Below are 15,423 nucleotides of genomic sequence, written 5' to 3'. Positions count from 1 at the left end.
CACAGAACGACCTTTAAGTGTCGTCAGGGGTAACTCGAAAAAGAACAGGGGCAGGTTGCCTAATGTATATTAAAAAAGCAGTTCTTTACGAGGCTTTAGAGGCTCTAAGTAGTTAAACATTTTGCGTTGTTAAACAAAATAATGCGCTTCAGCGATGCGAAACATTCTTTTGTTTGTGCGATGGTTCGCATCTTGAATGCTTCTTGAAGGTAATGAACTATTTTTCTCTGATTAAATATCTTGCGTAGTATTTTGTATACTGTCTTAGATACGTTATGAATACGTTGTAGATATATGAGGCAGTTACGGTGCCGACAGTGGGCTTTCATTTTGTCCATCAATCAATCTATCATGGTCTAGCCTGGACAGGAGGTTGAAATTATAGAAATACGCTCGTCTTTTTCAAAGCCTGCTATTAGAGAGGTGGAATGTGAAGAGAAATGCACACGTTGTGTAGGGTATTTACAGGCTATTTGCAATTACGCAGGCAAAATCATTGGTGTACAGCACCCGCAGGCATAAATGTTCTTTCTCGTCCCGACCACCCTGTCCACACAACCAACTCATCCTGTCGATCCGCAACAATGCAACGTTTTCAGCCCGCCGTTAACAGGGTAACTTGCTGTCCATGATTTATTTGGTGGCTCTCGAATAAGGCACAGTACAAGAAGCGTGTTTGTACAATACGATGCTCTGCCCTATTTCAAATTCCGTAACTGCCAAAAACATGGCAGGCTTTTTCATATATCGGCTGGCTTCCAGGCGGTGGGCACAGCGCATTTTCGAGGGCTATCGCCGTTACAAGACGATAATGGCGATGACTGGCGACGACCGCTTGCAGTTGTGAACTTTATGTAGTTAGTTGACAAGGGTAATTTCTTTTCCGAGTTCGGGCCGTAATCCAGAAAGCATTCGAACGTGTTAGTGTGGTTGCGGCAACTTGCGAGCACTGCCAGGGGGCAGTTTGGGCACTGTGAAATTCCGTCATAGTGCAGGGTTCTGCAATTGCTACGTTTTGGGCCGAAAGAGAGACCATAGGAGAGCTGCGGGGAAATGACAGGTAACAAAATTGCGAATTGAACAAGTTGATGCAACTTGTCATGTCCTGAATAGACAGTCAGCATGACAATTTGTAGACGTGGACGTGCTTTATTGGCGGACACTGGGACCCTTCGAGACCCAATAAAGCGCCGGCAGGTGGCACCGCCAAGCAGCTCAGAGCAACCACACTCCAACGCTACTGCTTTCGTTCAGAAGGGATAGGCACTCGGCGGGGAATTTTTCATTTGCCTGCGGGTTGTCTGAGTAAAAACTGAAAAACCAAATCATAAAGTGATATCTATACAGTGTTTTACTTCTCCAGCTTCTCAGCGCACTGTGTTTGTTTGTGACGTCTTGCCTTAGCCATGAACCAGGCAGCTCGCGCAAACAAGAGACTGTCTCATACCTGCGTCGAGACCTCGGCAGTCCCGGACTCCGAGCCGGAGGACTTCGACGCATCAACGCCTTCGAGCTCGTGCGAGCCTCCCGGTTCACAGGTCGCTGCTGACGTCGAAGGCGGCGCTCTCGGCTCGCCAGCCACGTGGCTGTCGCCCTTCGGCCCTGGCGGTTGGCTCTCGCCACAATCGCCGTGCTTGGACTCGAGAACAACTGGCACAGGCTGCAGCTGGTCGTCCACGGCCGGTTTGTCGGCGTCTGCGGGATCTTGGTTGCTGCTCATGATACAGCGAACTCTATGCCAGCTGCTACACTGCTCTCGCTCCTGGATGACTGCAGCACTGCCTTTGCTATGGCGCAAGCAACGCAAAGACAGGGCCTTCAATCCTGCAGGAATAGGTGCTTGGGTAAAAGCTGCCTTTGAAGAGAGACACAAGTGCGAAAGTTTAGTTGCAGCGCGCGCATTTCAAGAGAATCCTGTCAGAACAAAACAGCAACTGAAATGGACTATGCGTCGTCCATACGCTATGCGGCAGGGTGTCCATATTCGCTTTTGTGTTGTTTATGTGTCGTTGTGTAATCAGAAGGATAATATGAATTACGGTAAGACTATTATTAATATACCAATAGAAAGTGAATGTAGTTGTTTAACGCGAAAAAATAAGATAGCTTTCAAGCATTCAGAAACATCGCTTCTCTCAAAGAAATTCGAATTTCGAAAACAAATATGGAATGAGCTGCCTAGAGGTACCTAATTCGAACATTAATAAAATAAATTGGGTGCGCCCCGGTTTCTTCCAGGCCTCACTGCTCTACTGTATAGCAGTGGTTACTGCGTAAAGGAGGACTTGTTGCAACGATAAATAATTGGCTTCAGAATATAAATGACATGCTAAGTGGGGCTAAAGTGGTGCAACAAACGTTGAGGGTCCAGTGGCCACAGCCATGATTCGAGCAGCTCTTGAAATATTAATGCGACAGCATTACTTGGCTCATTCTGCGACCCCGCCGTCATGAGTACACCGTGGTATAAAAGCCGTGGCAGAGAAACGGCGCGCAAATTGCGTCATCTTCATCCAACTAAAAAAAATGGCTGTGGCTTAGCTAAGGTTAAGCCCAGGATGCGAAGCATACTAGCCTTTATTTTAACGCGACAGCGTTAAGGAGCTCGTGTCTCAGAAAAAGCGGTGTCGTCGGCGTTGGCTCAGGTGTGCGGCGCTTGCTCAGGCGCACATTTTGTTGTAGCGCCGAACGCTGCGTTGCTCGACGCTCACCGCGTCCGATGCGGGGCGCGTAGTCGCTGCGCCGTAGAAAATCCACCTAGAAACAGTCTCTGTAGCACGCCGCAACCTTCGCTTCTCATTCCAACGAGCAGCTCTGTCTCCAGGAGGCATCTCACCTCGTGAGTGTCTAGCAGAGGCAAGCGCAGCTGCTTATACACCGCCGCGACGCCGCGAGTGACGGCGCGAATTGGAGCCCCGTTTCTCCTCTGTCGTGACGTCACGGTGTCACGTGGTCAGTCTCGAAGGCGACGCCGCGAGTGACGGCGCGAGTTGGAGCCCCGTTTCTCCTCTGTCGTGACGTCACGGTGTCACGTGGTATTGAAAGCGACACCGCCGCGCCTGAGGAGCTGGGTTGAGCTCTAGTAATATGCTTGGCATAAAAAGAGTGACCACGGCAAGGATAATATTCTCCGCCCCACCGCCACTGCTGCCGATCAGTGCCCAGCGTGTTAACTGCTGCGTCATCATCGCATTGCGCCACCGTTGCAACGCTGAATATCTGAACGATGAATATCTTCGACACTGCGCATGTGGTTGGGCTCTGCCTGCGGGTGATTCCCTAGGTGGCGCGCGCATACGTGGCGCCAGATCTGTCTCAAAGGGAAGCGGCAGCGTTAGTGTGCTGCAATCTACCTTCGGCTGTACGCTGCGGCACGTCCGTGGTCGTCGTAGGAGACTACAGTCAGGGCGCACGTTGCAGGGGAACGCTCATCGGCGCGATCCGTGCCAATCTCAGCTTAAAGGGACCATCATGAGGCCACATAGCAAATTTTGGTTATGAGTTGAAGTTATGTGCCATCTAGAGAGCGTTCTACTGCAAGAATTTTTCGAATCGGTCCTTTAATAGCCGACGTATTCCAGTGCCGCAAACTCATGATTTCAGGAGAGAGAGAAAAAGTGGTTCTTCATGAAAAAGGGAAAGCTTGGAAATGTCTTCTGCAGCACTTGGAGGAGCACGGCTCAAGAGGCGAGCGTCGGCGCCAACACAGACGCTCTCTCCACTTGCCCTCGTCTAGCCTCCTCAAGCGAAATGCCTTCCCTGCGTTTTCCCACACCGGAGCGGGAGGATCGCGTGAAGCGTACGCCACGGGCGCCGTCTTCTTTGTTTTTTCCTATGACGAGGCAACCTAAAGTTCGCCCGCACGACACCAGCGCCGAATGCTCTTCTAGCGGAGCGCTGGAAGTTTCGAGGGTCGTCGCTGCGCTAGCGCGCGCCCGTGTTCTGTACGGCGGGAGCGCTCGTGCGCGTGGTTTTTGCGATGCCGAGTGCGACCTCATCAGCCAGGAAAGGTGGCACGCAATACTGATGTGTTGATTGCCACAGCAGCCTCGAAAACACGAAAGGTCGTATGCCGCCCGTGAAGTTCTACAGATTTTCTGGGAAGTGGTACGAGAAGGACAGACGACAAGTATATGGATAACTGCAGCGCGCCGATTCAAGTAAGTCTCATACTTTCGCATTCGCGTCTAATATCTTGAAAGCGGAGTAGTCATATGCCTGTTTTTAGTGCTCGGCCGTTTGTTTAGTCGTGTCGCGTTGTTGAATTGTGGTGGCATCTGCCGTTTGTTAGCGGTAAATTCATACGTGTTGCACCACTAAGCTCTACGACGCGTGCTCGATTCCCAGCCACGGCGGCCACATTTCGATAGGGGCAAAATGCAAGAACACCCTTGTTACCCTGTGCTTTGATTTTTGTGCACATTAAAGAACCCCCAGAGGTTAAAATTATTCCTGATTATTCCTTATTACAACGGGCCTCATAATGATTTCGTGGTTTTGGCATGGTTTTGGCACTTAGAACCCCCGAATTTATTTGATTGCACTGTGCCTTCCCTCGCGATCGGCATGGACGAGCTCAATAAAATTATTTCAAGGGGCCGCGCGCTACTTTTGTGTGGTAGCAGACCGTATTTAATGCAAGCCGCGGTCGTCGCGTGCGTCGGGAAGCGGCAGATCGGAAAGCAGCCGCTCGAGACGTGCGCGTTGTTTGTTGTTTGCCCATGCTTTCTAAGTATGTAAGTGTGCAAGTATCATAACTTGGAGGGGTACCACTCTTGTAGAATAATATATGCACACAATCACAGGAACGTTACCTTTGCAAACATATTATTGGGAGTAATTTAATTCCCACAACATATAGGGACACATACAGTTTCATTTGTATGCGATGCAGATGGAAGCGGCGCCAAACAGACCAATGGCAATCACAACAGTCTTCTCAGCAGTCAGCGCCACCGGGACATGTGCTTTCGTACTGCAGTGACACAGCTCTTGAGCAGCAGCAAAACACGTGGCGGATCTGTCAAGAAGCAGCCCAATGGATCTGCAGTCATCGAGTAGTACGACAACAGAAGTTCCTGCTGCCAGTGTGACTTATGTTGTAATTGAAATAAAAGTGGCTAAATTTCTGAACATGGTGCGTACCTCTAACTCGACGTCGTCTACGATCTTGTCGGACACCTGTGGCACGCACTTGGCTTTCACTCTCACATCACCGTCCACAATTTGTTCAACGCCGTACACGTTCAGAAGCAGACGCTCCCCTATCGTGAGGTTGCCGCCACGAAAAAAAGCTGTCGGCGTCGGCAACCTTCATGAAACCGCACGGCAATCCTTGCATCGCTGTTGCGCAAGCATGCGATCTGCCGTCGTCGAAAACGGAGCGCCGTGAGAACGAGCAGCGAAGAAAAGCGCGGACGGCACAATGCAAACAAAGCGGAAACTACGCCACGACGCGACCGCGCTGCTTGGCGATTCCACATCGAGGCGCTGTCAGGAGGCGCAGTAGCGCCGCCTGGCCATGGTTTTCTCGTCTATAGCATTTTTCCTGCGGCGCGCACTTCCGATAACGTTCATGCGCGCGAGCTATTGTGATTGTCTCGTTTCGTGCAGCGTACGACTTTGCACACTGAGCACGAGAACACCTGACTAGCCGTGTACTACACGAACACTGATGGAGACGCAAGTGGATCAGAGAGCTCGATCGCGCACTGCGATATGGCAGAAAATGACATAGTCTCGCTCTCTGCGCGTGCGACTGCACGATATGCCAACAAGCAGACAAGACGGAAGTGCATCTCTTGCTTCGGTACGAAGTGAAGCGAGAACACGCAGATATTCGGTTTGTAGATTTTACTGATTCTCTAAACTTTAATTCCTGCATTGAAGGAAGACATCAAAGAAATACTTGATGCTGTCTCGAATAATTGTTGAAGTCTACGTGTCAATATAAGCGACGTCACTACACTGCCATTTGCGTAGGCGTATTTGCACGATAAACGTCGACTCTACGGCTGAGAACGCGGTTCTCGCGTCGAAAGCGACAAACAGCGTTTGGTTTGAAATATAAGCTTCTTCCAGGGTGCGTAGGGATGTAATAGCCGATATATAATGTAATATGTAGTGCAATAAAATGTAGTAATAATAAAATGTAATAACAATAATATGTAATAGCCGAAAATAACGCGCTCCAGGTACCCGTCGGACTACAACATCCCCTCGTAGTATGAGGCCGATTTCACCTACGAACACGACAAGGACATATAGTGTCAACATCATAGTGCTGCTCGCAAATGCACTGTCATCGCTCGGCGAAGTCATGTCATCAAGAAAGTGCACTTAACGCAATGTGTTTTAAAGACTACTTTAATGATAAAACCGCAAATGAAGCTCAGCTAAAAAATCTTAATATGGCCGGTGTCGTCTTGCGTATTTGCAGCCTCATAGGCAAAAGCATTACACTCGGAAACATAGCGAATCAGCACTAAGCTCAGCAACATTTCGGCGCAACGCTAAACTCGGCGACATAACTTATCTCTGCAGCTAACAAAACCTTAGGTTTTCTAAAACGGAACCTACGGCAGGTCCCATCAGATTTAAAATTACTAGCATATAAGTCACTTGTCAGGCCGAAACTGGAATACGCGTCAGCTATCTGGAACCCGGATCAAGCATATCTCACCGACGCATTAGAATCAGTTCAAAATCGTGCTGTTAGATTCATTCATACCTCATATTCATACGACGTCAGCGTTTCATCACTGAAATCAGAATCGGGCTTGTCAATGCTTTCATGTCGACGTCGCATTTCCAGTCTTTCCCTGTACCACAAGTTCTTCTTTTCTTCCCTTAATCAAGAGCCTTACATAACAGCAGCAGCACGCATATCTCACCGCACCAGCCATCCATTTCAAGTGGCACGCCCACGTGCACGGACAACCACCTTCGCAGCCTCCTTTTTCTTCCGTACCGCCACAGACTGGAATGGCCTTCCCGCCAACATCGCTAATACGACTTGTCCGTCTTCGTTCACACAACTTGTAACCGACCATTTTGTTAAATAATTATTTATGACGATGTTTTGCTATCTTATAAAAACCCACCCCTTATGTAATGCCCCTACGGGGGACCTTTAAGGTAATAAACTGAACTGAACTGAACTGATAACACAGAGACAAGTGATGGCCCCGCGTTTACACATCATAAGAATTGCTTAGACGCCGCTACAGTTTTTATGACGTCGCAACCAGTTCGTAGAAAAGTAAGTGTTATGACTAGCACGACCTAGACTTTCTTTTTTTCGCCTGTGTTTGTGCAGCCAACCTGGGGCGCCCTTCAAACGTTCCACGAATGCACTATAGACTGCTCATGTACTTAAGCTACCTAGTTTAAATATTTCCGTGATAATACGATGGCGAACGTACACTTGTGCATGCTGTACACATTGGTGTAGTGTTGAAAAAAAAAAGCATCTTTATTTTGCGCAGTATTGCGTGATAACTTTCAACTGTAGGCTTCCTATGCTATTGGATATGTAAGAGCGCTCGAAGTGAGCCGCCCGCAACGCTAAGGGTCCTTATTCATTGTCGCATGTCGAAGTGGATGGTGCCAGCGTACTCGCCAAACATAGTGCCGCCAACTTGTTCTAACCAATAACATCCCGCATTCTGATCAACCATCTGACAATTGCTTTTAAACGCGATGACTGTTGTTTCTCGTGTCCAACGCAACAGAGAGAATAACAACAACCCTAGCATTTCATACTAATATTATATTACAGAGAAATAGCGCTCCCATCGATGCACGCCGCACATACAGCGCTTCTCCGAGCTTTCGAATGATGGTTAACAAATCAATTGCTCTACATTTTGTTGCTTTGGCTTGGGACAACCTTCTTGATCCTCGTTTTAAGCTATCACTGTCATTTAAAATTTGCTGTGTGGCATAAACACCTTCAACTTCCCTTCAAAATTACAGAAACTAAGATTACAAAAATGGGGAAGTAGTTAAAAATATGTTATGTATATGACCTGCTTGATTGGCTGCACTTTCGGCATCTCCTGAGGGAGTCCAGACCTTTTGGTATTTAGTTTTACGGTGCAGCGCGCCCCTCCCACAGTCAGCGTTTTTTTTTCCAGCACACACACCACGTTCTCGACCAGTGCGCGGCTACTACCAAGCGGCTGTGCTCACTTGGTAGTGGGCAGAGCCGATTTATAGGAGCATGTCTCTGCGGCAGCCCCAATTCAAGTAGACAGCTGCTGACGTCAACTTGCGGCTTTGCGTCAAAAACGGTCAGTGAGACTTTACTTTTTATTATTTTTTGCGGAAAAGCTTTCAAATAGCCCATTGAGCGAAAAAGCCGGCGGCGGCTGTAGCATCGACGCTTCCCATTGGCAGCGACGCCACGTCAATAGCGCGCCTCGCCCGCTCTTGACGCTGCCACGGGCCTCGATACAGCAGAGCGGGTGAAAGGAAACACCTGCAGCTGCGGTATTGCATGAGGGCAGATGTAATCACCGCGAAGTCACGTCATCCTCGCTCTCAGAAGATTGTGTTATTCACGCGTTCCTCGTCCGAGCAAGCTCCGCCTCTAACTGTGCCTCAGTAAATCAAACCTCGCGAAGCGTCTCAACGCGCTCGCTTGCCTTTAATTACATAACGGGAAGGTGCGCTCAGTGGCTTTGAAGTCGGCACTAATGCTTTGGCATTCACAACTCATAAGAAGTGCTTAGCTGTCCTCAGATTTCTAAAGCGATTGCATTAAGGGCCCCGTGTCGCATAAAATCCGGTGTCGGCGTCTTGTGCCAGACGACGTTCAAAGGGCCCCTCGCCAGGTCTGGCCATCTTGAGCTGAAAAGCGCAGAGCATACAGCGTGCGCTAACGATCGTGTTTGCGAAGAATTACATCGCTGAACGCGGCCGTAAGGCCTGAAATTTCAATCCGAACGCAATTTTCCCTTTCCTTCGCGGCGACCGCGCTCCAAGCCGGACGTTGACGTATTCGTGTTCCTGCGCTTACGTTGTCGTGTCCACAGTGTGACGTCGCTCGTGGTGACGCGCGACTTCGAGAATCATTCAAGGCAACATCTGTTATTTGAGTCATCCGTTGCTTGAATTGACCAATTGTAGTTTAGAAAAATAATAATACACACAACGAGAATGCGTTTTTTTTACTTCGCCCCAAAGCAAGAGAGATGTACTTCCGCTTCGTCTGCTTGTTCCCACGGTCGTGCAGTCACTTGCGCAGGTACCGAAACAATGCCATTTTCTACCGTGTTCAAGCGCGCGATCAAGCTCGGCAATGCGCTTGTTCTTGCTCAGTATTCGCGTAGCACTGAATTTTACCGCTAGTCATGTGTCCTTGCGCACAGCGCGTGAAAAATCGTGCGCTGCGCGAAACGAGACACCACAGCAGCTGGCACGCAACGCCGCCAGCGGAAGTGCGCGGCGCCGAAAAAAAAAAGCGAGGAGCAAAAAAACCGAAGGCGGGGCCGGTGACGTATGCGTCACGCTATCCTCAAGGTTCGGTATAGGAGAACGCAGGGAAGAAATTACGCTTGCGGAGGCTAGACGGGGCGATTGTCTCGCTATGCAGTGAAGCTAGCCTTCTGAAGTCATCTGTTCGCGGCACTGAAATGAAAATCAATGAGCCGATCTGAAAAATCGCCGCAGAACGCTCCCTAGATGACGCGTAACAATTTCCAGCGTATAACCAAAATTTGCTATGGTGCTTGGTAAGGGGCCTTTTAACGAAAATATTCCGAACCACAACTACGCAGGACCTCCGCGTGGCGCAGAGGTGTTACTGAACAAATTGAATTCCTCAAAGTAAGATGTGTCAGGAAAAATCATAAAGTGCAACTTAAAGACAACTTACATGCATGGTAGCGTCGGATTGCAATTTTAATATACCCTAAAACACAATTCTGTTAAGCGGAAACTCAAACGTAATCCCCCTTTCCTGTGTTTCTAACATTCACAGAGTGGCGCGCTGCGCTCGTATCCTTGCAACACCACCATCGAGATGGTGCTCGCCTCGGTGAATTCGCAGCCCCCGCAAGAGGCCTTTTCTACCAAAAAGCTTGCCAACTCGCCCTCTTGCATAGCGTTCGCCGTAAGCTTTTCCCGGTAAACTACGATTACATAAGCTGTAGTTCACAGAAAGCGTGAGAAGCAGTCAGGGATCTTCGAATGCTATAGCGTTCCGCTCTGAAAGGCGGATCTTAAGCGTCCACAATTTCTTTAAAGCATGGAATGCTTTTAGCTGTCACTGTTGGCGACCTGCTAATGACCTTGAGCCAAAAGGCGGAGTCATTATTCGGACACTCAGACGAGAACATCCGGGCATTGTTGCCAGAACAAACCGAGATCATCCGGTCTACCAGTCAAAACTTAAGAAAATGCGGTCTCTGGCCCCCAACAAGTAGAGGACCGCATTAAATAAGCTACTTACTGCTCTAACAAGTTGCCAAAAATGGTGCTTCCGAGTTCTTCCTAATGTTTGTTCACAGTATCATGGAAGCTGTAACTTTCAGTACGCTGAAGTTTAATTTCTCATTTCTAATAGCCACGTTTGAAAGGCAGATACAGGGCACCATACACTTGATTGGCATCTCTTGGCGCTGAGACAGGATTGCCTGTTTAACGCCAGTGGTCCGTGATTTCCGCGGCGCGGGTTTTGCGCCGGCTCGTGAGATGGCGCCACGCTGCTTCAACAAGCCAGTAGCCTCCGGTGCGCCGCTAACGGCTGTTTGGCCGAGACGACACTTCCAATGAGGTTCAGTTCAAAACAGGTTCATGTGCTGTCGTGCAGTGTGGTGGTGTGTGCCGTCGCGAACATGCGCTATACCCTTTTAAGATTGTGGCTAGCATTCTCTCCAACCAATGTGCCTTGCCAGTAGCCATTTCATGCAAATACAACTAAGCGGCTCGTTTTTGAAGTGCAAGACATACGCGAAATTAGTTTCGCACTTGAAAATATTTATGTCACGAGTTCCTATGAGGGAGGGAACATATCACTGACAATCGGTGTATGTATTGATTCAGAGTAATCAGTCACTATGTGATTTACGGCAGCGGTACAGAACGCGAGACAAGAATAAATGCGCGTTGTTTCCTTCCCTCTCCTCATCTTGTCTTGCGCTACCGACCTCACAGTGAGCTCTCACGAGACCTCTTTCGTGTTTATTAGTGCTGCCCAGACTGACAACACCTATTCCTACAAAAAAAGGCGTCCTTTTGTTGCTGTCTGGTTCCATTGAAGCTAGCAACCGTTTCTCTTCAAGGGGCGGCAACTAGCAGCAGACCAATACGCAAACGTGGCCACATTACAATAAGAAGGAAACAGTGGCCTCCACATTACCCGAGTTTCTGTATGCGCACGTGAACACGGTTCTAGTCGCTTTGGGCATCGCACGCTTCAAAGGAAAGAAATGATCGTACGAGAAGCATCAACTGACGAAAAGTCTGAAGAATCTTGCGACTAGTTTCGTCACTACGAGAAAAGGCACCGCCTGCCTAGTCGCTGACGCGAATAGACGACGAGGATAACAGTGTTTACACTACTAGTACGCCTGCATCTGCAATACTGAGTCTACTATGTGTGTGACGCTTCAGTCAACACGAGAGCGACGCTACATCTGCGAGGGACCCCTCGTGCAACAAGCGCTTGAACGCGCCGTGCGTTCCGTCGCCAGCTACAACTGTGGCACCACAGGATTAAGTCAACACTTATCCTACAAAAGCATGCTCCCCTACAGAAGAAAACAGGGGGAAATATGGCGATAGGCATTTTCGTCAGGAGCAAACAGTTGCCGTTAACACACATCTAGATTATCGTTTCAGGACTCGTTATTTATTCCACGCTAGCACTCTGTCGTACTTTGAAGGTATGCTCTTCACCTTCAGCAAATAACAGTTACTCAGATTGTTGCACGCAGGAAGTGGTGAGGCTGCATCGAAAACAGCATCGTATTTGTGCCTTCAGCGAATAGAACATGAGGAGATAAGAAAAATTTGTCTTACCTGAACGAGTTTTCCTGCGGGCACCGGTGAACAGACGGACGCCAGGCGCTGAGCACGCACGAGGGGCGCGAGCACGCAGCCTCGCGATGACGATAATGACAATGCTGCCACAGCCATAGATGCCACCGCTCCTTCAAGCAGGAGACCACACTGCAGCGTAGCCAAGCTTTTGATGCTTTTGCCGCTTGCATGGCAAGAGTCGCGGAGATTCTTAGACTGGCGTCGTATTCCGGCGAATATACATACCACAACGTTCACCACCTACACAGAATACACCCGACCCAGTTCATTGACGAGGGCCCGTGGTGCGCAGCACATTGTGTACCATAATTATTGTAAGAAACTGACTCGCCATGCAAGACGGTCGCAGAGACAGGGTGTATAGCGATTCGAAAGCCGCCATCAGGGCATTTCAGAGAGGCCGGGTAGCCCGGCAGGTAGTTCATATTCTGAAACGCGCCAAGCACGGCAACACCTCCATGCACTCGATCCTTTGGTTCCCTGCACACGTCGGGGCGATTGAGGGGGTTCCTCTGAACCTCAACGAGTCTGCCCACGAGGCTACGCGTGACTTTACCGACCGCGCTGCCCTCGGGTCGGGCGACTCTCTCCTCGGACACCGAGACGCTCCTCTCACACACAACGAAATCACTAAATTCTTCAACTTAGAGAGAAGGGTTTTCCTCCGCCTCACTCCAAGTTAAGCAGGCCGCAGGCGGTCACACTAAGACTTCTGCAAACGAACTCGTACCCAAATCCGGCGTCCCTTAATAGCATATATCCAGAGATTTATACGAATTGTTCTTGCGTGGCCTGTGGTGAGGTAGCTACGTTGCCTCATATGCTCTGGGAGTGCGGCCCAGAGCACTCCCAGAGTGCCCGAAGTTCACCAAGGAAGAGTGGGACGCCCTCCTGCGAAGTCCCGTCTTTGAGGATCAAATCCTGGCCGTCCAGCGCACCCGCGATCGGGCCGGCAGAATAGATCTGTCAGTCCCGTCGTGGGATTAGCCAGGTGCGCGTTTTATCGCGCTTTGCTGGACCAAATAAAAGTTTATTCACTCACTCACAGACATACCCACACTAACAGTCAATTACAGTGACCGATTCAGAGCTGTTTCGGAGCAGAATTTTCTGCTGTTTTGGAGCAACACTGTTCCAACTGCAGATCGAGAGAACATAATGAGTGTTCCAATAGAAGGTTGAGAGTACTCACAGATGCGATGTCACTACTCGGAGCAGCCGAAACTGCTGTGCCAAAATCGGGGGAGCTGACTGCAACTTTCAACTGACGCATTTCATGTTTCTTCCCAGTACGTCTCTATGGTATGCATCTAATCGTGCCTAAGGCGCAGAGAAACAAACCTGTATATGCCTCCATGCCTGAAGACCCCCCGTCATGCCGGGACGCTGGTATCCACGGACGCAATGGACGCTGCTATATTGCGTAGCGTGTTTTCAAGCGAAGCTCGTATTGGCTCACAAGTTTCGGTGGCGGACTGCTCACGCAAAAACCCAGTTGCTCCAAAAGCAGACTTCTGCGGGAAAGTGAGTTTTGATGAACCATGTGGATGAACTGACATGGGTGCCGGCCCATGAGCGTGAGTCATTAGCAAGCATTCCGCAACCAATGAGAGGCGTTTTGTTTCCACCGGAGGGGGAAAGGGCAGGAAATGGTATCGCGCGAGCTGCGCCGGCTTGGTTTTTGTTCAGTTCATTCTCGGAAAACGGATGGGACGGCCACGCGTCGTGCGTTCTTCCGAGGAACTGGCACGGTTCGTCGAGCGGCGGTGATAGCTCGTCCGTGAAAGGCTCGCTGACGGCACGCCGATCCAGCCGTTGAGGCCTACACATAGTCCGACGTAGCATGAACGTACGCACACGCTACGTTACGTTGGCGAGAACAAGAGCCTCTATATTTCGACCGATGGTTCAACGCACTGGCGCCGCCAACGTAACAGAGCGTGGCCAACGCTCTCCGCCGCGTCCGGCGTCTAAAGCTGGAGCCGCATGGCGGAAGGGCCGAGGCGTCGTTTCGACAAACGCGCCCACGAAAATCGCGTTGCGGCGTGATGCTGTTCGGAGTTGAACGCGTCTCGTTGCCGCGCTCGCGTCCACTAATGATAGTGCAGCGCGAGACGGCGTCACGCTATACGTCAACCATTAGTTGCTTGAGCGCCACCATATAGTGTTTCCCTCCGCGCATCTTAGTGGGGTAGCTCAGCGGAAGACCCAGCAAACTGTGGGCCGCCGGCGCGCACCCGCTGTGCTCATGATGGTGCTGACGTGCCATCGGTGGCGCGGGCCGAGAGTCATGTTTCCGCAAGCGAAAAACGCGCCATGTGGTTCCAGCTTAACGACGCTCGCCCGCGCACCGATAACGTTGGCCCGTAAACGCGCCTTAAGAGCCACCCGTGCCCAGGCAATCCAACAGCAACGAGAAGAAGATCCCGAGCCGAGGGAGCGGGAGGCTGAAGCAATCCGCCACCGTTACTTGTATGTTACTTAACCATGACAAAGGTCAGATGCATGCATAAAAAGCATCCTTTACCCCAATTTTCCAGTAGGGGAAGGGTTTGTAGTTTTTTTTTTTGCACTATCAGCTTTTGCACTTCCCCTCTGCAGGTAGAGCCACGGCAGGGCAGCTGGACAAGCACGCACCGAATAAAAAAATTGGAGGCTTAACCTTAGCGTATCCTTAGCGTTTGGAGGCATCTTGACCGCATACACGCCCGGCGAAAAGACGCTGGCGCGGCTGCGGGCACAGAGACTGACGCGACGGCGGGCGCGCGCCGCTTCATCCCTGGCGTGACGTCACATATCACGTGATGCAGCGATGGTGGCGCCGCCGCCGCGTTGCGCGTGACGGCGCGAACCGAAGCGTGGAGGCCTCCGCCGGGCGACGTCCGACGGCGCGATATGAGGCCCCATCTGCAGCCGTTGTGACGTCATCACGTGACGTCACATCATGGGATCTCACTTCAGGGTCAGTGGTGGCCACCGCCGGGAGGCGACCGACGGCGTGATATGAGGCCCCATCTGCAGCCGGTGTGACGTCATCACGTGACGTCATGTCACGTGACCCCACTTCAGGGTTAATGGTGGCCACCGCCGGGCGTCGCGCGAAGGCCCGAAACCTACGTTAATATGCTTCGCATAAAACCACTGCCATAGCTACTGGGAACCGGACGTCTCAGCAAATGTGGATTGTTGCGCCATGGTATCGACGCGATAGGTTACGTGTTGGGCCACCACTGTGGCTTCACGGAGCGTTCGCTTGCCAAGGCGTGAAGCATGGCGTAATGCACCCGCTGTTAGATATGGGGCAGTTTCCTGAGGCTACTTCGAGTTCTCCAGACCACATCGAATCGCATCACTGCTAATTAAGGAATGCAGAAA

General features: G+C 50.5%; 1 protein-coding gene across 1 annotated transcript in view; it reads right to left on the bottom strand.

The window, feature by feature from the left end:
• LOC139059623 (uncharacterized) overlaps positions 1 to 12,130 on the bottom strand; it is a 67,464-nt gene extending 55,334 nt beyond the window's left edge. Inside the window, exons 1-2 of the mRNA XM_070538044.1 lie at positions 12,028 to 12,130; positions 1,448 to 1,824 (exon numbers count right to left, since the gene is read on the bottom strand). Of these exons, the coding sequence (XP_070394145.1) occupies positions 1,448 to 1,720 (273 nt within the window). The 5' untranslated portion in view covers positions 1,721 to 1,824; positions 12,028 to 12,130. The remainder of the gene's footprint in view (positions 1 to 1,447; positions 1,825 to 12,027) is intronic.
• Positions 12,131 to 15,423: the final 3,293 nt, after the last annotated feature.

Source organism: Dermacentor albipictus, chromosome 4 (assembly GCF_038994185.2).
Source record: "Dermacentor albipictus isolate Rhodes 1998 colony chromosome 4, USDA_Dalb.pri_finalv2, whole genome shotgun sequence".
Taxonomy (NCBI): domain Eukaryota; kingdom Metazoa; phylum Arthropoda; class Arachnida; order Ixodida; family Ixodidae; genus Dermacentor; species Dermacentor albipictus.
This window is presented reverse-complemented; position numbering and strand designations above follow the sequence as displayed.